Source organism: Ptychodera flava, chromosome 9 (genome assembly GCF_041260155.1).
Source record: "Ptychodera flava strain L36383 chromosome 9, AS_Pfla_20210202, whole genome shotgun sequence".
Classification (NCBI taxonomy): domain Eukaryota; kingdom Metazoa; phylum Hemichordata; class Enteropneusta; family Ptychoderidae; genus Ptychodera; species Ptychodera flava.
Window position 1 is genome coordinate 7,494,861 of NC_091936.1, and position 20,823 is coordinate 7,515,683.

The 20,823-nt window shown below is 37.1% G+C and overlaps 1 protein-coding gene and 2 long non-coding RNA genes across 3 annotated transcripts; 2 read left to right on the forward strand and 1 right to left on the reverse strand.

The window, feature by feature from the left end:
- Positions 1–4,129: 4,129 nt before the first annotated feature.
- LOC139139897 (uncharacterized) lies at positions 4,130–19,813 on the forward strand. The gene is made up of 4 exons (XM_070708866.1): positions 4,130–4,994; positions 11,799–11,908; positions 14,489–14,723; positions 19,676–19,813. Exons 1-4 carry the CDS (start codon positions 4,235–4,237, stop codon positions 19,783–19,785), a joined length of 1,215 nt encoding a protein of 404 aa, XP_070564967.1. The 5' UTR covers positions 4,130–4,234; the 3' UTR covers positions 19,786–19,813.
- LOC139139899 (uncharacterized) lies at positions 6,568–8,270 on the reverse strand. The gene is made up of 3 exons (XR_011553897.1): positions 8,127–8,270; positions 7,023–7,234; positions 6,568–6,875 (listed from the first exon to the last, which is right to left on the reverse strand). It is a non-coding gene; the product is annotated as an uncharacterized lncRNA (long non-coding RNA).
- On the forward strand, positions 8,559–10,484 carry LOC139139898 (uncharacterized). The gene is made up of 2 exons (XR_011553896.1): positions 8,559–9,069; positions 9,760–10,484. It is a non-coding gene; the product is annotated as an uncharacterized lncRNA (long non-coding RNA).
- Positions 19,814–20,823: the final 1,010 nt, after the last annotated feature.

Consider the following 20,823-nt stretch of genomic DNA (forward strand, 5'->3'; position numbering starts at 1 on the left):
AACGAGAGAGAGAGAGAGAGAGAGAGAGAGAGAGAGAGAGAGAGATTTACAGCAAATAATCTAGCTATTACCCGGCATCAAAGTAAAATGGTGTTAGCCTTTTATGTTTAAGGTTTCTTTAATCGGTTTTTATTTCATGTTCTCCCCTAACGGCACGAAGCCAAGCGCGCATAGGCAAATATGTTATTCAATCGGTCTTCAGTCGTGTGCCTATTGAATTATTACGCACGCGTGATATGCTCGACCACCTGCACCTGTCGTTGACTAACAACATGTATAACAGCGCACAGATAGGGTAAAAGTTATCATAAATTGAATTTCGTGACACAAACTCTGCTTCAAATATAGTGTATTAGCGTACTATACCTTTCATCTTAACGACTATGTATATTTTTTTTGTTATTTGCAACGATTCTTGTTGCCTAACAGTAACGCTACATATTTGTAATATAGACCCTGCGACTCTGGTTCACATATCCGTCCACGTACAGCGTGCTGATCGTGATCGTTTGTTTTCTGCTACGAACAAATATATTTTACAAATTCAAATACGAGACATCGAGTTTATTAAAACAAAAATAAGTGACTGACGTTTGGCCATGTATCCTACCAGCGGTAGACCTGCCTGTAAAGCGCTGGGGAAACATAACGAACGAGGTGCGGACTAGTTAGGGTAGAAAACTGGTGTTCATCGTCGTTAATTTTGCGAGTAGGCTAACTGTTCCCGTTAATGAATATGCGAAAATCAAAACGAATATTTCGGAGAAAATCGTTGCACTCGGAATTGATAGAGAGGCAGAAATTATAAACATCTCGAAGCTAGTTTTCACATTGGTTCTCGCCTTCAAGTACAGCGGTTCGTCGCATTGTATGCACGGTCTGCTCATCTCAATGGTAATGCAATTCAATATTGACACCCGCCGAGCACTGAACAAATTTGGGCATTTGAACTGACAGAAATTTGGCGTGGTTGCCATGATTTCTCTAAGTCAAGCAACCGCGAGCATCAAATTAAGTAGGTCTGTTTCATCTGATAGCTAGTCACCCTAAAATTGCAACGAAAATCAAAATCATAGCCAATCACATACACGGTCGCGGTCCTCCATGGTTTACTAGTAATAGCCGTATCATCTTTCGGTACTGCCATTTTGAGTAAAGATACGGCTGAGTACTGACTAGCCGCCTAGTAGTCGCGACATTCAGCGACCGCGACCTAGGGCGAGTCACATATTTTATACTTTCTCGGAATATTAGGGAATAATTACGTCCACATATAAATAAATATGCGTGTGCAGCACAAAAAACGCGCGTGTGATTTATAACGAGACGTGACTTTGTTCAGGTAAACTTCATGCATTTCACCTGATTTTGTACAATCTACGCATGCGCAAGTTAAATACCCAGGGTTCAGCACGCACAAGCGTAAAGACTGTAAGCATTAAATCACAACATACTAACATCATTGCCTTGAAAGCTTGTTATGATTAGTGTTCTATACAATTACCGACTTGAATTAAGGTGGCTGGAAAGGCTATTTTTGCACAAATTCTTTTCTCAGAGTTAATTTCAAGTTCAAAGAGTAAGAATCAATATATTTAATTCAAATTTTCAGGATAACTCTCTCACTTAATTCTTTCTCCAAAGAATATAAAAATATGAAAAATTAGATTTTAATTTTTACTGGTGTCATATTTCAAAATCATGGCTGCAAATATTTGCAGCCATGATTTTGAAATATGACACCAGTAAAAATTAAAATCTAATTTTTCATATCTTTTGACATATTTGAATTTAATAATAATTGGATAGTACTTAATATTACCAAATTAGTTATAAATATGTTGACACTAGTAGTAAGATATATGCAGCAGGATTTGTAAATAAAATTTGTTTTTATGATTTTACATGGGTTTACATATCAAAACATTATTTAAAAATTCATTTCAAAATGTGAGTACTTCAAATGTAGGAAAATTGTGCCATAGTCATCTTGTCTGTAACCTTGTTAATAGACTGTAAAAATTCCATGTCAGTATCTCATTTCAAAGGTTGGATTTAATTGGCATAAAATTATGTAGGAAAATTTATTCTGTCAAAAATGTTAAAAACAAGCCGTATTTACACCCCTCTTTTGGTTGATCTCACTTTTTGGACACCTCTTTGACACTCAAAGAATCTAGAAATGGCAGTCGCACATTCTGAATGCAAGCACTGCCTTGTTAACCTTTCCTGATATTAACAGCAAAAAATTACTTTCCCTTTTCAAACATTTATTAAAAGCAAGGGGACCTCTACCATGGTTAATACACTAAGAACTCCCTAACTTCTTATTTGGTCGGTTTTTCAGAAGTTCCAACAGGCTATAACTCTGTAATGCCTTTGAGCCCAAATGTCTAGTGTTTTTTTTTATTCCACAGAGAATGTTGACTACTCTCATATTTTAATAGTTTTATTGAAGTTTATAACTGACGCTGTAGCCTTTCCAACCACCTTAATTATAGACAATACTCTTCACAGTTAGCCTTTTCTTTCCCTGAAAAAAAGTTTTGTGCTTAGATTCGAATAAACTTCATTGTTTACAAAAATGCCCAAGTCAAGAAATGTGTCTGTGTGTCAGTGGCTGCTAAGATATTAGGAACTGGTCAGTTTCTTCGCGATGGGGGGGAGGGGGGGGTGGGGGGGTGTCATTATGTTTTTGAAATGTCCAATAGGCGTTAATTTTTTTTTGAAATTCGACACGGGCATGTATACTTGCCTAACATGCATCGTGTAAGCCACAAAAGTTTTATCATTCAGTTGCATTTTTCAGCGCTCCTTTTAATAACAATGAAACATGTCTTTCTGAGCCCCCTCCAAGCATGAAACTTAATTACATCAGATGCGGATAACAGATATATCTGTATCTTTAAAATTTTTCGGCACGCCCTTCTGACATAAATGGTTTGTATCTTCCCCAGGGGAGTCACTTCCATTACTTGCTAATATGTATACATGCCGCCAAATGGGATTGGTATTTCAGCAACTTGATCTAAAATGGGGGTATCAATTCCTCTGGAAACCATATTTCAATACACATATGTTCAAAAATAAATTTAAAACTTCAAAATAATATAACCCATTGAAAGAAAATTTTTTGAAATGTAAAACATTTTCAATTTTTTATTCAATCAAGGTTCTTCAGAAACCAAAATATGGAAGCTTGCAGAAAAATTAGACGTAACTCAGAAATACAAAGAAAAAAATAAAAAAAAGAATGAAAAAAGAGTACCTAAAAGGGTTTCACTGTCTGACTACGTTCATGGCGATTCATTGGATGATGATAATAATGACGATGATGGTGGTGATGACGTAGTTTTCAACCTACCAACACCAAAGCGTAAATCTGCCAAAGCAACGTTGACAAAAAAGGCAAATGAAGGTAAGCTTCTCTCTGTTTTATATATGCTTGTCAGATATTTGTCTGTTTGACAATTCTGTAAAACCCCTGGCAAAGTTGACATTGACTTTGGAAAGGAGCATACATGGTTTTTTAAAGAACGTAGTCAGAGCGAGTTAGGCAAACCTGGAGTGCGAAAATGTTTGTAGTGTATTTCTGCTACAAGAAAATATCTGTAATTACAGTTAGGGTTGGATACTTGTGTGAAATTATTGGCTTCCATAACCTTTTGAGTGCCACAGTCAAATCTTGTTGCCTTTCCAGACTGTAATGCTGAATTTTTTTCAGGTTTAGACAGTTTTTTTCATTCAATTTCCTGCTCTTTTGGTCAAAAACTGTAGCTATGAAAAGTTCTGTAAATTTGGTCCAAAACTAATAATTCCAACATAAATCAAATGTAAGCATTTGAAAAATAAATCTGCCACATTCAACTTCAAAATTGAACGTCTAACATATGCACATAGTAGTTCTCACGGCTGAGTTTATTTCTATCATTTTTGAACTGCTGAGAGATTGTATATCTGATTGATTTGAAAGACTATATGCTGAACCATGTTTTGTGCTGTTGTGTATATCACAATTACAGGTTACTAAACAAAGTTGCACACACATGAATTTGAACAGTTTTGCTTGAGATTCAGACAAATTTTATTTTTGCTTGCGAAGCTGCTGTTGACACCTTGTAATCTGAACCATATAACCCGTTTACTTTTTCTTCTTATATTAGAGGCTAAAAAACAAAAGAAAGCTGTGGCAGCAGCGAGGGTCGAAGCTGCCGTTCTCTCAGCAAAGTCACTGATGTCCATCGAGGCTACAAACAGCGATTGTACCAGTATAGCCAATCCTTCCAATAGGCATGGTCCCCCTGATTGTGTGATGGTGGAGATGAGAGGAAGTGATATCAACACCCCAACTACCGGTAGTGACACATCACAGAGTACCAATAGACTGCCCCCATGTGACAATGGTAGTACCACAGCAACATCAATTTCGAGACGCGACCCTCCTGCTAGCAACATTGGTGGTGGTACAGTTCAGAATTATATCATGCCCCCTAGTAGTAACATTGGTAGTGGTGAAGCTCACAGCTACTTCAGGGAACCCCGTGCTAGTACAGGTATAAGTTACCCTAACAACGACCCCCCCTGTAGTGACATTACAGCACCACGTTACAGTACTGCAGTTGAATCTCCTGCCGATGATGGTACTGCTCAGATGTCGGGCTACATTTACAATTCTCCGGGTGGTAATGCTGGTGGTTGCGCATCCAATACTGCACATGAACCTGCTGGTGACAACTTTACATCGATTTACAGTCATGAATCCCCATATTGTTATGGTAGTACAGAGCAGACGTCGACTTCCTCAAGGGAACTCCAAACGAGCAGCATACTAAGCTCTTATAACACCTCATTTGGCTCACCACTGACATCTGCTGTGTCTACTTTAAATGGAGACAGTGAGAATTACAACTACACTCTCAGAGAGACCAACAGAAGGTTAACCAGAGACCTGGAACACCTTCAAGCTGAATATACTAAGCTGAAGAATTTGAATGGTATGTAAAAGTTACTACAACTCTAAGCTTCTGCTCTCAGTCATCTAAATCTTAATTAATACAACTGTTTGACATCTGAGATAATAAGCATTATTGTGTAACCATATTGAAATAATGATAATTGTTTTGTTACAAAATTTAACATATGGACATGCAGGTTCTAACTTTGAAAATGTCTGAATGATATTTTAATATTGATCGGTTGGAAAAGTTTCAAAGAATAGCAGTTGCCTTTCATAGTAGTTTTTACATTGGATAACTTTCAATAAAGTGAAAATTTTAGCAACCTTTGATGATTCTGCACCGCCTATATTTCTTGTTCTACTCCAAATTATTTAAATACGTGGTATTCAACTTATCAACACACATGAAGTATATTTTTTAATCATCGTAATTGTAAATTGTTGATTAATCTATTGAATAGACTCCCTAACCAAATTCACCCTACAATTTGCCTACTTTAGTAGGCCCGTGAAGTGTACATATTTCTCAAAACTATGTATTATATTTGTACAGAATCAGTAAAGAAAAAAGATACATGTTTTACACATAGAGTGTACCTATATAGTACACAGAATCCAATGTGATGCTACTTAAAGCTATCCAATATTGGAACGCTTTTGTATACGTAGAGCGTACTTAATCTTAGGGAACCTCCGTGAAAAAAGTATGCATGGAGTGTACTTGTTGTGGAGAGGTAAAAAAGTGTACACAGGGCGTACCTGATTTCGTCGAGCATAAACAAGTACACATAATGTATATGCTAGTCATCCATTATCACATCGACTGCGGGGGTGGGGGTGGGGTGGGGGGGTGTGTGATCGATAGGGGTTACTCATTCATGCAGTATTGATAAGTTACCTTAGTCTCTTGATGTTGATTGTCAACAGCAACACTCACCTCATTTTCCTGTCTCTTATTCAAAGCACACACTGAAACAATCATATTGCTTAATTAACAACAGTGATCATACTTTAATAACAGTGTGAAAGATATAAACAACAACAATGCATATTTTGAAAGATGACGTTACCATTACTGTTGTGTGCGTTCAAATATTTGTGTCCAAAAATTCTAACTCTTGTATTTTTAGAAAATTTGTGATGAGCAATTTAGGATATTGTAAGTGACAGACTAACTTATAAACCAATACATTTAAATATTTGCCATTAATTTTAGCACTTATCGGCATTTGTGTAATAAACAAAATCTTCAAATAAGCATTAATATTTCAAACAGCAGAGTTAAAAATATCATTATAAATGACAATTTCACCAAAAAACTTGAATGTACAAAATGGTGTGAAAAAATCAGTATGACACTGTTGAAGCTGGAGCAAGAAATAAAATTCTTGTGTTCAATTCTGAACAGCAGTTTGAAACAAAGAGGTAAAATACAGTTTCTCAGAAGTTTGTTTTATCGGCATGAGTACTGTATTTGACAACATTATCAAGTACTGTCGGAAGTGAAAAGGTTTTACAAAATATCCAAACTTGCATTGTTCAGCATGTTGACAAATAGTAAAATTGCTCATGTACTGTCCTGAGTGATGTCACACTACTTATAAGGTAAATGTACATATCTTTTCTGTAAAATAGTGAAATGTGAAAACAGCAGTCCAGTAAAAATGATTGCACAGTTGAGATGGTTTGTTCTAAGGATAGGTTTCACTGTACTTGCATTGTGAAAAATGTAATGATGAAATGTTCTCTGAGTATGAAGTCTCTGTGTGTTGAAACAAGTTTGACAGATTCATGGAATGCTTCACTCACTGTTAGTTATATCAGTCAATATCAGTATCCATTTGTACACCAGAATGCTCAGGAAATGTATTGCCATGGATACTGCCATCTCCATCGTCACTTCTGCTTCCATCAGTATCTGTTAATCAACAATAGTTAGATAACAATAGTCAGCATGGACTTCATGTGAGCAAAAATACAAAATATGTTAATTTCACATAAAGTTACACTCATTGCACTATGTGAGGTGCTTGTAGGGAAAGAGAAAGGAATATATGAAACTTACCAATAATTGCAGAAACAATATTAGGATCAATGCTTTCACGACAGTTAGCTCCCTTCAAGTTTTTTCCAACCAGATCCTTTGTTTTGTGAAGCATTGCAGCAGGAAGAGTGCTGCCTTGGTCCCAGACTCTTTCAGTGTATTCCTTTATTCCTTGCATTGTTCATCTGCTGTTCATAAGTAAATACTCTTGAACCAGGTATAACTGCCAGCATCTTCATTGTAAGAAATATTGAATGCAATAAAAATAAAATTAGTATGTGACCTTGTTTATTACAATATTTGTGTAATCAAAGTACTTGACAACTTTCACAAAAATGCAGTTTCTAAAAAATATAAGACACATTCACTATGAAGAACTTCATCAGTAAACCTATACTGCTAAGAATGGCACAGGCAGGTAAAATGTTTGCTACTAAATAGGAAAATAAGTTCTGTCTTTAAGGCGCCCTTCTCAATCCCAGGTTCTCGCATTAGCGAAGGTGTCAACAGCCCATTAACAGTTTGTCATTCTTTGTTTCCATTGAATATTTTATCAAGTAAATAATATTTATATTAGATAAATCTGATAATTGAGTGGGGGCTTTAAAAGCAATTACAGTATTTGCAGTGTACTCTTTCATAAATTTCACATTTATTAATATAAGTTGATTTAACGAAAATATGATGATGGAGCTGCATGGTCCATTGATAACATGTTTTCTGGGTCTGTCATGCTGTGGCCATGCAATCCACCGGAATTGTCACAAATGATTGGTTGAAGATGCACGTGATATGGGCTGGCTCGGAATTAACGGACAATCACTGATACCGTGGAATTTGAATGGTCTGTTATTACGTAACCCTTCCTTACATTGTGGAGACAATGATACAAATTTTCTAACTTATAATCATGGTTCAGTGCGGATATTATACCTCAATGTCTTTCAAAAATGTATGGGAATTAGGTCTGATCATAGTTAAGATACAAAGATTGTCGGGTTTTGGCCGGTTTTGTGTATCCATGAACCAAGGTCAAATGCATATGCCTACCAGTGCATACGATGAATAACGATGACTCGAAATATTGCACGACTGAAACCATAAAACTTCATGTTGAATACTTACCATGGTCACCAAAGTGAGTAGATACTTTCTTGCCTCTTGATCTTCCCATTGTTAGACGATTTATAGTTCGCTAGAATGAGTTTTGCGGACGATACGGTTACACTGCTCTCAGGGGCTGTTGATTGAATTCCAGTCTCCAAATCTACCCGCCGGGACAATTTGCGCGTGCGCAGTACCGCCAGAATTAAAACATTGCGTGTCATTGGTTAGATTCGTAATGCAGTGATAAGGTCTTTAGATAATTTCAAACTAAGTGAATCACCTGTTTTTATAGTTTAAACTAACAAATGAACAAAAATTATCCCTCAAATTGGTTCCCAAGCGAAAACTATTATGACAGTTGGATGTTGAACGAAGTGACACTGACCCTTGACCTTTGTGAGAGCCAACGGCAATGCGTGTTGCATACGGTACCATTCATCATACAAACATGGCGGACGTGACGCAGTAAACAACAAGGAGCATATCGTCGATCAACTACAAGAAAAACGATCACTGTTTTACCTTTGCCATTTGAAAAGCCCACATAAAGGATTACAACGAATGACAAGATGGCGATGGAACAGCAACGATGACATAGTGTTTTTGCAAGCTCAGAAGCAGCCACCGGTGACTACGTGTCTCTTCGCTTCATATCGAAGCTTCAGAAACAGCTGGTGATCGTACGCGTTGTACGCGTGGCACAGTGCAGTGATACGCCTTCGTCGTCACCTCGAAACGGCATTTGCAGCGATGTGCATACCGAAATTCCACATAACGAAATGATAACCAGTTATTACGAGTTTATGATGGTATAACAGCAAACTGACATTGACAACAACTCTGAACTAGATGATTGCGAGAGTGAAGTGGTCGGAGAGGCAAATGCAGAACCGGAACGCGGAAGTACTGGTGCATGGTGACTACCGATAGTGGAGCAGCTTTCAACGCCATTGATTCTCACGTAAGTAGTCCAATTTTGATATGTTGCATATTCTTTTGCATGATTAAAAATAACTATTCACATCCTAAATTCTTTAAATCAATTGCTCAGTCACCCCTCACTTTTAATACTTTCCCATCTACTTTCCATACACTGTGTTTTCTCAGCAAAAATTAAAAAGGTATTGAACTGTAGATGCGTGTGTTATTTGCCCTAAATTATTTATGCTCGGACAGCATAGTTTGTTTCTAAATGCGTGAATGGACTGAATTTGATAGAGCCAATTGCAAAAATCAACCATCTACTGCACAGAGTATTGATCGACATAATTCCATAGGTTGGTTTTTACATGACATACAGGCTTCTTTAAAACCATGTTGCTTTGTCAGTATGTAGCTCAAAATTACATAACCAATGATTGAAGATTTTCAATTTAGACATTGTTATTTGCCAATGTACAGAATGTAGAAATAGGAAAATCTGCCTTGCAGTAGACTAAACAAAGGACACAATTTAAGAGAAGTCATATTTTGTTTAATAGTGTTATTGTAAAGCTTATTGAATTACACAATTGTACATGCATATTAAAATATATACAACTATTGCATACAGTGAACATAGGATACTATTGGGGGGGCATTTATAATAATATGAAGCTTTGCAGAACATGCAGTATATAGATAATTTATTGCTTTATATTCTTTATTGTAGAGGAGAAGGCAAACATAGTGGTCTGCAATATTTAAGACACTACAGAATCATACCAAACACATACAAGATGTTCTGGACGAAAAGCTGTACAAGAAGCATCTTCAAGCAGATGGATTCTTCATCCAAACTGATGATGAAAGAAAAACCAGGAGCTACATGTCTCTTTCAAATCAACTTTGATGGTGTAGCACTTTTCTGTTCATAAAAATTCAGTATTCAAATTCAATTGTTTGGCCTGTTTACATTGTTGTGAATGATCTCCCTCAAGAAAGGTACGGAAGCTACTGAATTTACAGGTAATATCCTAAGTACAGGCTATTTCTGCTTGACCACGTTACTTACAAATTTTTTCATTGTGTACAACAAGTATGAAGGTAAAGTGCATACTTTATTGTCCCAATCCAGTTTTCTGTTCAGATGTGTGTGTTTGCAAAAGGGTAGAACATCTTGCTGTCATAAATCAATTTGAAGAGATGAAAGAAAAATTGTGACTGACAGTCTTTTCACTGTTCCATTCCACATATTTAACTTTTACATAAAGAAAAACAAGCAGTTGTGGCCATCCCTGTAAGCCAAATGTTATGAGGTAATGGTTTCCGTTGCTACACTCAACAAAGATTGTAACTTTGTTTGTCACGCTCTTAATACATTTGAAAAAGACTGATTTGGACCATGCAATGTGCCTGATTTAAAATTAAATAAAGATGAATTTACTGTATATTAAATATTTTGTAGATGCAGTTTTATTTAATATCAGTGTTTCATCTAGGATGGCATCAACAGGGGGGGTCCCCCTTTACCAGAAAATTTAGGGGGGATTTCACCAGTTCATGCATGTGTTTTACCTGTATCTCTAAGGTGTGACTGGCGCCATTTCATGGGGGCAGGTCCCCCCTTGACAAATTACTGGGGGGTGCCAACATGTCAGCTGAGGGGAATCCCCCTGTCCCCCTCTCTAGATGAAACACTGTAAAAAAATCATGCATGATTGCAAACAATGATATAGTTTTTGAAGTGCAGTTCTTGTGTAAGAAGAACACAAACTTAGAACACTTTGTCATCATGCTATTTCATAGTTATGCGAAGGCAAGTTGTGTCAGCTCTATATGTAGTCTCCTGGATGAAATGGTTGAGCATTAAAGAACATGTGAATACCACAAGTTGGCACAAGCAATGTGTGAAATAGATGTTGCTGTCTCAATCTGTGGCAATTTCACTCCCTGATTTCAGAAGTCAGTTAGCCATCCAGTCGGAGTGTACACTTGAAGCGTACCCACACAATCCATATATCTGACTTAGACTATGCTGTAAATTTCTTTGCAATTTCTGACTCAGACTGCAGTTATCTGCTCAGAGTGCACAGTTAAGTTTAGACTCTGTAATGATGAACTCTGGCAAAGACCATGGCTATTGCAAAGTTATGTAGGTTTCGCATAGCCTTGGAACTGTTGACAATTCTAACCTTACACTCTCATGAAGATTTGCAGCACAATTGTAGGGACTGAGCGTACTCGGACACTACAAACTATTTCTTGGGGCAGCTTCGTTCAAATTTTTTCTTACCTGAGGCATGTGCAGTAGGATTCAAGTATATGCATTTACTACAAATTTTTCCAAAATGATACTTTTCACAGGGTCTGAGTATACATTACATCTACTTTCCAGTATGTTTTTTTGGTAAGGGCTAGTAGTTAAAACAAATTTTACCAATATCAAATGGTACTCTACTGTGTTCATGCTTCATTGACAAGATGATTCTTTAAAGCTTTCCCATCTTGCAAATATGTAAAAAAATTGTTTTGGGTCAATGTTAGGTTCAATTGGTATGAAGCTAGACACTCTCGAATTCTTGTACAGTGATCTTGATATATTATTGTAAAAGTATATTTTCCCAAATAACTTCTGCAAAGTGCATCGCTTGCATATTTATTCTTTAGCAGAAACTCATGATTTAACTGCAAGAAATATGATTTTATCTGTTGCTGCCTAATGAAGTACCACTGTAATTTACACTGTTTCTGTTTTGTTTTTATTCTCAGAAGCAGAAGGCAGACAATGCTGTCCTCATTATTGCACTAGTGGACTGCAAATCACTACCGACAATCATTACATCCCTAGAAGAGGCTTAGTGATTCCAAAGGCTAACTATGTAAGTATATCTTCACATGTACATGTAATGCAGTTCAATTGAAGTGGTGAAATGGTGAAAATACCATTACCAGGCAGGGTAATGTCCATATAAAGGATATCATTATACACCTACGTCTGTACAAGTGAAAGAACAGGAGGGTACAGCCTTGTGCGGAGCGAAGCGGAGCAAGGAGTGCACGCAAGCGCAGGAGGGGGTTGTCCCCCCTCCTGAAGCTGAAGCTTTTCTAATTATTCATCTTCAGTTGGTGGCCTGTGGCCCGGCACTTTCGAGGGAAATTTACTGTCAAGCTTATTATAACTGACGTATCAAAAGTAACATGAAATTGAATCTTGTGAAAAACATTATGAAAGAGAAACATAAGTATTACAGAGTTTATATGTTTATTCATACGTCAGGTTATTATTATTTGCATACAAATTCTGTTGAATTACAACCTGCTTAATAAAGATCATAATCTGAACCATAATCAGAATCACTGGAGTACTCATCTAAGGCCAAGGCTTGTATGGCAGTACCAGCTGACAATATCTCAATATTGTGTGATTCTCAGGCTGATGAAACTGCTAGCTTAATTCAGAAACTATACATCTGCAAAAACTATTTCTTCAGATGTAGCTTTAGAAACTACACCTGCAGAAACTATTTCTTAAGAAACAACATCTGCAGAAAGTAATTCAATAATTGTAATACGTTCCCATTCAAAAACAGCAAATCGTATTAGAATTTTAAAAAAAATCTTGTCCCAACTGCAAAACTGATGTCGTAACGTCATGACAAAAAATTCTTATCTACGTCTGGTTGATACCGCTGTAATTTCATTTTGTCTGTTTCAAGACCTCCTCAGACTTACCGGCTATGATTTTCCAGTTTGAAAATTTACAAATGTAATGGGGTAAATACGAGACCATTACCAGAGACAATTTGAGTAGACAGTATGTCATACAAAATTACAATTATAGTCAAGTTTACATCCGCTAATGAAGAAATTGCGTGGCTTCATTGTCCGTCGGCCTCTCAATCGACAAGATTGAGAATATGTTGATTTATTTACTTAGTAAATCCTTGCGCGTGAAAGTTAACGATCAAATCTTTCTCCTGATGAATATTTATTCTGATATCCCTCACTGAGTAGACCTAGTTTTGTCGAAACACACGCTGCCCCAGTGGGTAGGCTCACTACATCATACATGCATGATATATCCATATTCAAAACATGGTTTACCGCCGTACGTACGTGCAAGATACCGCGAAAGTATATAGTCAAGCCTCAAATTTTGTGATTGCCCTAAACATTAAAAAATGTTGGTCTTGGTAAATGATTTTGAAGGATCGGAATACCGTTATTTGCTTTTGAGGAAAGATTTCTGATGTCAGAAAATATTTATCAAACTTCAATACTCGGGCCTTCAAAACAACCACAGTACAAAGCATGTACTACCGTAAGAGTACATTTCATAGAACGGCGGCTTGGTGCAAACAAATTCAGTGGTAGTCAAAGCTCACTAAAAATTATGTCAATCCCCACAAAGTTTTTTTTCGCTGAGTAAACGATTCTTACTCATTGTAAAGAGTGTTCAAGATCTGCAAACGAAATCAAATCAAAAATTCCAGTCGCTAAATACATGTAATGCTATGGCACTTTGCTCAGACGCGGCGTGAAATCTACATTGCATGATATACCATTGATGGATTGAATCCCCGATCACTGAAATTCCTCAGGAAAATAAAATGATTAACAAATATGAACATTAATTTTATATCCAGAGCTAGTGTAAGCCTCTCGGGGTCTTTTTTGGACCCGTATATCCAACGTGGCTGTCGTTCTTTTCGTAGCCATATCGATCGTGTACCAAAAACCAATCAGAACATGCAAAGCTTTTTGACAGTACCGGTTGAAACCAATCAGAAATCGGCTACCAACGAGCCCTAGGGACTGCGCCTCGTGGCACAGCGCAGCTAACGGTAGAATTGGGACAGGATCTATGAAAGAATTCATAACGTGTGTAAAGATCATTATTGCAGGCCTTGAATAGGGAAAACAGGTGGCGGCAAGACCTGTATCAGACGGCGATTTGCCGCCGGTGACCGGCTATATAATTGACAGCCCTGCATTACATATACAGTACGTAATTGGTTCTTACCTTAACCTCATTACATATACGGTATGCCATGTTGGCTCTTCCCAACTATATTCCTCTATATGGACATTACCCAGACTGCATGATTACAGTTTACAGTTGACTGAGGAACGCCATTTTTAATTTTATTTATAAATTGGATTGTTTATAATGAACGAAAAAATCCCAGGAAGTTTTGACAAACAACCTTTATGTAAAATGTACCAAAAGTCACCATTTTGACTCTCACATAGCAAGTTATGTTCCAGCAATGAGGAGATACTGTTTGGTTTCTAATCAGTTTTGGATGAAATAAACATTTATATCCCTATTTGAGACAAAATTATAATACCATCCAAATTTTGACAACCCATGGACTACTGGTACATACGTGGCTTTCTGTCTAATTCAATGGACCTTTTGATTTGAATTGAAATTTCATGTTACTTATTTTTGATAGGTTCTAATAAATGAAGGACAATCTTTGCCACCTCAATATGAAATTTTGGCCAATTCCACGATGGCAGTGCCAACTCAGTGGCTGTCGCTTGTTCTGGGCAAGTGCAAGAACAAGCCACCTTCGTTTGTTCTAAAAAAGATGATGGATGGCCTATTTGAGCCCGAAGAGCTTTCTGGCAAAAGCAGCAATGCTTTCGCAGGGACACAAACGCAGGCTGTAGTCACCGCACTGACATGTAAGTCAAAATATTATCAACACCTTCTACCGCATAATTTGTGTTTACCAGTAGATTCAAAATATAATCTTGTAATAACTTTCTGTATTCTATTTTCTTGTCTGATGTCTCTTTGTATTTTTTTTCTGCTATTTGTACTTCTGTGTTTTTTGTGTTTTCAGGTCAGTGCTGTAATATAATCTATTCAACCTCCATGAAAAGAGGTGTTTCACCTATAGAGTTATCAAGTTTAAATAAAGATTAGTCATTATAATAATAATAATAACAATAATAATAAAATTTATTTAACTTTTAATTACCAGCAGTTTTAAAATAACCTTTTTACCCCTTGAATCCATAATTGATACTAAATAAATCTTTCCCTCATATACATATACTTCTTTTCCATATTTTGCTTCCAGTTAAAAAGTAATTTTGGTGTTATATCTGTAGGTCCAAATCAGTGATACTTATACAGATGTTCTTCAGTCAGCATATTTACACGAACCGACTTTGGTTTGAAAATAAAGCCATTAACAGCGTGTTCATTTTTAGCCGGATGCCGGCCAAATTGACCGCTACTTCCGTATTTTGGCCGGCTACTTTTCAGCACTGTTTCGCTCTAGCCCTAAAACTCTGGTTTGATAACAATATTTTGATTTTTGGTGGTCTTGCAAGCGGAAATAATATTTCAGAAGTGCCGATGTGGCTATATACGCGGTGACTTGTTGCTATCCCTGTAGTACCGCGATCAGCAAACGTCACAGTTGTACTATACTGGAATTGCTCTCGAGGTCAACCCTGCTTTCCCGATCACAGCCCGAATTATTCCGACGTTCACATCGGGTATAGCCGAACATTGGACTCACATACAATTACATTATGCCCACGAATAGCCGACCATTTCCGAATGAAGCCGACCTTGTTTCGCTCAAACGCGGAAGAGAAAGTCGACGCTTGAGAGCTTTGGTTTTCTGCATAAGAGTAGCTAGTAGGGCATTGTTTGATGGGTTTGGTAGGTTTTTGATCAAATCTAAAGCGACCAAAAGTTACTGAGTCTCATTTTTCATACTTTTGAAACGCCATGTCAATCCATCGATGCAGTCTGAAAGGAGCCTATGAAATTTGCATAAAAGTTCGTGTTGTAGAGCCTCGTTTTCGTTACACTGACCGCCACTGCAGTGAGGGATAAAATACGGCGAAAGGGTGGTCTTTAAATATCGACGTGCAGCAAAACGTACAATAGCTAGAACTATAATTTTTGCTTTCAGTTGTAGCATACATACTAATGATCTGTTTTCCTAGGGTAAACTCACAAAAGTTGAGAAGATTTTATTTAAATCGCTACAAAGTGGGTGGCGAGGTCGACCCGCCAAATGCGGAAGTAAACTTCACCTTTTTCGTAAAACAGCTCGATAATGACCTTAGAGGTCTTAAGCCAAGCCGAAAATTTCAGAAAATATTCATTTAACTATTATCAACATTTGGTGAAATTTTCATGACCGTGCGACCATGGACATGTATTTGCGGCAGTGTTGAATGTTGGCATGCAGATACCATATCGCTGTATACGTAGATCTCGAGGGTCTATGAGTATACGAACACCCGTTACGCTATGTACAGTCCACGCTGTTTACCGCAACCAAACCACTTGTCGTTCACACGGCGCGGGCGTTACACGATTAATCTTTCATTTTTTTCAAAGTTTACTCCAATAATCGGGTCACTGATGTTATATATAAATAAAGTATTTAATTAATGTCACATTATGACCATCAATACTTTACAAAAAAACCCAAAATTTTTGCTGGTTACATGAGTTATAAAATGTGCCAGTCTAGTTCGAGCACGCACGGTAATGCTAGCAGGTATTGCCGCAGCGCGCAGCTGTTCACCGGCTATCAGTCTAGCCGCATCTATATTCACGTACTCGTGTGCGGGATACAGGGTAGCCGTATTTATCCACGGATATTTTTTGCGGTCGATGTTTATTTCCTACAGTTTTTGTATGCTTGCTAGCTACTAGAATGCGAAAACGGAAAAAATCACTCATAAACGAAACAGCGCTGCTAGTCAGTACGACGGGTGTCTACCACTATACTACGTGTACGGCCGGAGACACAGTATAAACGTAGCCCTTCTGTCACCGTAGTGTTTTTTTTCCATTTGCGCTGTCCACGACTTTACCGAGAAGCCAGCCAGGCAGATTGTGTTGGCCAGTGAGGTAACACAAGCTTGCAGTCTTGCTTCCTCGTCACAATCATTGAAAACATAAATAGAACCGAAAAATCTGCCAAGTTAGCCGGTGAGGACCGAGAAAGAGCCGAAAGAGTCTATACGTGTACACTCACGCTGCGCTGTATGTCGCCATATTAGATTTAACACATGAACGGCGCTGCATAGTCAACTTCAACGAGACGTGTTTCAAAAACGGAGGCTTAAGCCACTGAGATTTTTTCAGATCGTATGGACCTACTCAAGATACGTCCCCTCCCTACTTCTCATGGAAATTTGACTTTGGATATGCTTTTGCGGCAGTGTTTAGTGAACGGCATTTTCGGTCACTCGAAAACCATGAAAATAAGGCTAACGCAAAAACGAATCGATAAAACCCCACAAAAAATCATCGGCGAACACTAACTAAGAGTACAATTCAGCCACTAACTGGAAACTGGACGGATGCTAAACGAAGGTTGAGATATCTGCGGATAAAATTCTGGCGAAAAATGCCATAACCGTCACTCACTGGCTAGAGGGCGCTGTTCGAATTTGAACTAAATCCCTAATTATGCATGCAAATGAAGTACCCTCCTTTCAGACTGCGATGGTCGATCACAATGTCATTCAACTCAAGTCGATCGACATCGCGTTTTGTGGAGGGGCCGTGGTTGTGTGCATCGCGGAAGAGAAAGTCGACGCCTGAAAACTTTGATTTTCTGTGTAAGAGTAGGACTTTGTCTGTTGGTTTTGGGAGGTTTTAGATCAAATCTAATAAACAAAAAATTACTTGGTCTCACTTTCCGTACCTTTGAAACACTACGTCTATCACAGTGTCAAATTTCAGGTCGACCGATATCGCGTTGTGTGTACTGTACTTCAACTGCCGGTGCTTTGTACACATACGGTGTAGCACCGTCCCTCCGGACGGTGGGTGTAGTACAGGTTGTGTGTCGTATAGTTTGGGATTTTATCAAACATGCACACTGAAATTTAGCTCTCTTTGTTTTATTATATTCAACATCACCAAAAATCAACAATCAGCTCGCGGATTCGTTTTATTGTGAAACTTATAGTACAGTGAATTGAAATCACTGAAAATTGTGTTCCTATAATTCATTGAATTGCATGAATAAACTGTTTGATTTTACTGTATCTTCACAAGTTTATTTAAATCAGTAACAAACTTTGTACAGCCAGACTGGTCAGGATTCTAGCGGATAGTTTTCTGGGTTGTGAAAACCCCTAGCTAAGATGTATTTCAAAATGTTTGTTCAAGTCATGAGCTAAATATAATTCTACACAGCAGTCTGGTGAAATTTTGCTATTATCCTTGCCAACTGAATGCAGTATCCTAATGACAGGCCTGAGTGATATCAAATTAATTTTTCTGAACTGAATTATCCACGAAAACATGTTGTAATTGATTGAGATAATGATTATTCAGTATGCTGAAATGTTTTTTCATACTGTACAAGAATGCATGAAATTACTCAAAAATGTCTTAAGATTTAAAAATTTCTGCACACCCCCTCCCTGAAACCCTTCACATGTGTGTATGTTGAAATAGCCTTTTATACACTGTATAAGAATGCATAAATTACTCAGAAATGTCTTCAAATGAAAACAAAAAAATACTTAACACCTTAACACTCTTATGTTGAAATAGTCTTTCATACAGTACAACAATGCATGCAATTACTCCAAAATGTTTTCAAATTTTAAAAATTTCTTGCACACCCCTCCCTGAAACCCTCCCTGTGTGGATGTTGGAATAGCCTCTCACACACTATAAGAATGCATAAAATTGCTCAGAAATGTCTTCAAATTAAAAACAAAATACTTAATACCCCCCCCCCCCCCCCCCCCCGCCCAGAGAATTTGGTAGCACACAGAAGCTAACCGCCTACTTTTCTAAATTTTCCGCCTACTTCAAAAATTTTTGAGAACCCTGATTAAAATAAACCGTAAATTCGCAGCTAATATTGTTCCTTTAAAGTCCTGTATCACATGAATCTGAAAATTTCTCATTTAGTGTTAAAGTACTTTATCAGCATCCCTATCTCTGCCAATGCATGAATCGCAAGTAAATATTTTGTCATACTCAAAGCTCAGTGATTGCGAAATCTGCGAACCCCGCCTCAAAGTCACATTGATCTAAAAAACAGTGCATTGTATTTGCTTTGTTGTGGAACAGCGCATCAAAATTTGAGTAAGAAATTGGTGTTATTATTAAGGTCAGTTTGTGCCTATAAGTCACTGTATGTCATAAAAATTTTGGAGGTGAAATTGATTAATTATGATCTTTTTCAATTGCTGTCATATATCAGGAAAGTTCACCAAAACAAACTGGCAACATATACCATTTATTACAAACTGTGATGTACTATGTATTCAAATTGGTTACCTCTATTTTCCAAAACACTGGATCATTGTTGTCTAAAAAATATTTTCAATCCATTTACAAAAGGACATTTCCAAGTTTAATACAGTGTATTCAAGATCACAAAAATAAAAATGGGATGGAGCCTGGATTTTCATTTTGGCATTGTCAGACTTCCCAATCACTGTACACTTGTTAAATCTTGTTAGGTTTTAAAAATTGAAACAGTATCATAAAAACTTTTTTGGTTACTGGAGATATATAATGCAGATCTTTTCAGTTTGTGAAGTAAAGGGTGTCACAAGCCACTTTGCTACAGGTATGCTTTATGTGTGCTGTCTGCATTGAATCGGTAATATGTATTTTCTTTCAGTGTTTGGTATTAATAAGCTGAGAATGACAGCTGGAGAGTTTACTCATGCGTTCAACTCAAAATGTGCAACATGTAAACGGGCTGTTTGCAGATCTGCAGCGACATCTTAAATGGTTGCAATATGCTGGATTGGATCAAAATTTTAATTAGTACTCTGTGTTTCCTCTGGCTTCTGAAATTTTTTAGTAAATTTACGAATTGGGTATTGAAACTTTTAATAAATTTTGAAATTCATAAGTAAACTTAACTGTTCCAATACGGAATATCATTCAATCAAATTCAAATTAAGTACAACATGTGCTTAGACAGAACTATTTTGAGGTTTGGGGGCCTTCAGCTCTCAATCAACTAGCTGCTTCTTGCATTCGTATATTTACGAATCAACAATGAAAAAAATTAGTAAATCATCTAAAAAATTAGTAATTTTACGAATTTGAGAGTGGCAGAGGAAACACAGGTACTGGTACCTTGCATCGATTGACCTCATACCAGGGTACATATTTGTAATGGGTGACATCAAAAGTTCAATGAAGGAGAAAAAAATCAAATCCCAGAATTTTCTTGATCTCTACACCCCCTTAGAAATGTAATTGACTTACACTGAATCTATTGCCAGGCTCTTTCTATGTTAAGCAAGGAAAAGGATCAGTAAATTTAGGGGTGAAATAAATACAACACTTGAAAGACACTTCAATGTCCCGTTTCATCCAATGTAAAACCATATTAAAAACTAACTTGAAGTTTATCAATGAAAGAACATTATTAATAAATATAAAGTCTAGATTTCTTCTTTCAGAGGTATTAAAGACAAAAAGTATCTCAAATGTCCTGCTGGTTGTATCAACTGCATATAAGATAAAAATGATGAATGCTTTTATGATAGACAAAGGTAAATGAAAAATTCCTTTTTTTACTTTTTTTTTACATTGAACACTCAAATTTTGATACAGATTTTCAACAGTAACACAGTACATCATGGGTCATGAATTCTTGTAACATTGAAATTTCTTTCTTACTGATAGTTAACCTGCCTCAATATTATATGTCCTTGCACATTTTTTAGATTCTAGAAAATCTGTCCCATCTTTTTCATACTGCATATTTAGAAAGCTCTGTGACCTTGAAAGTATGAATGTCATCCATAGGTT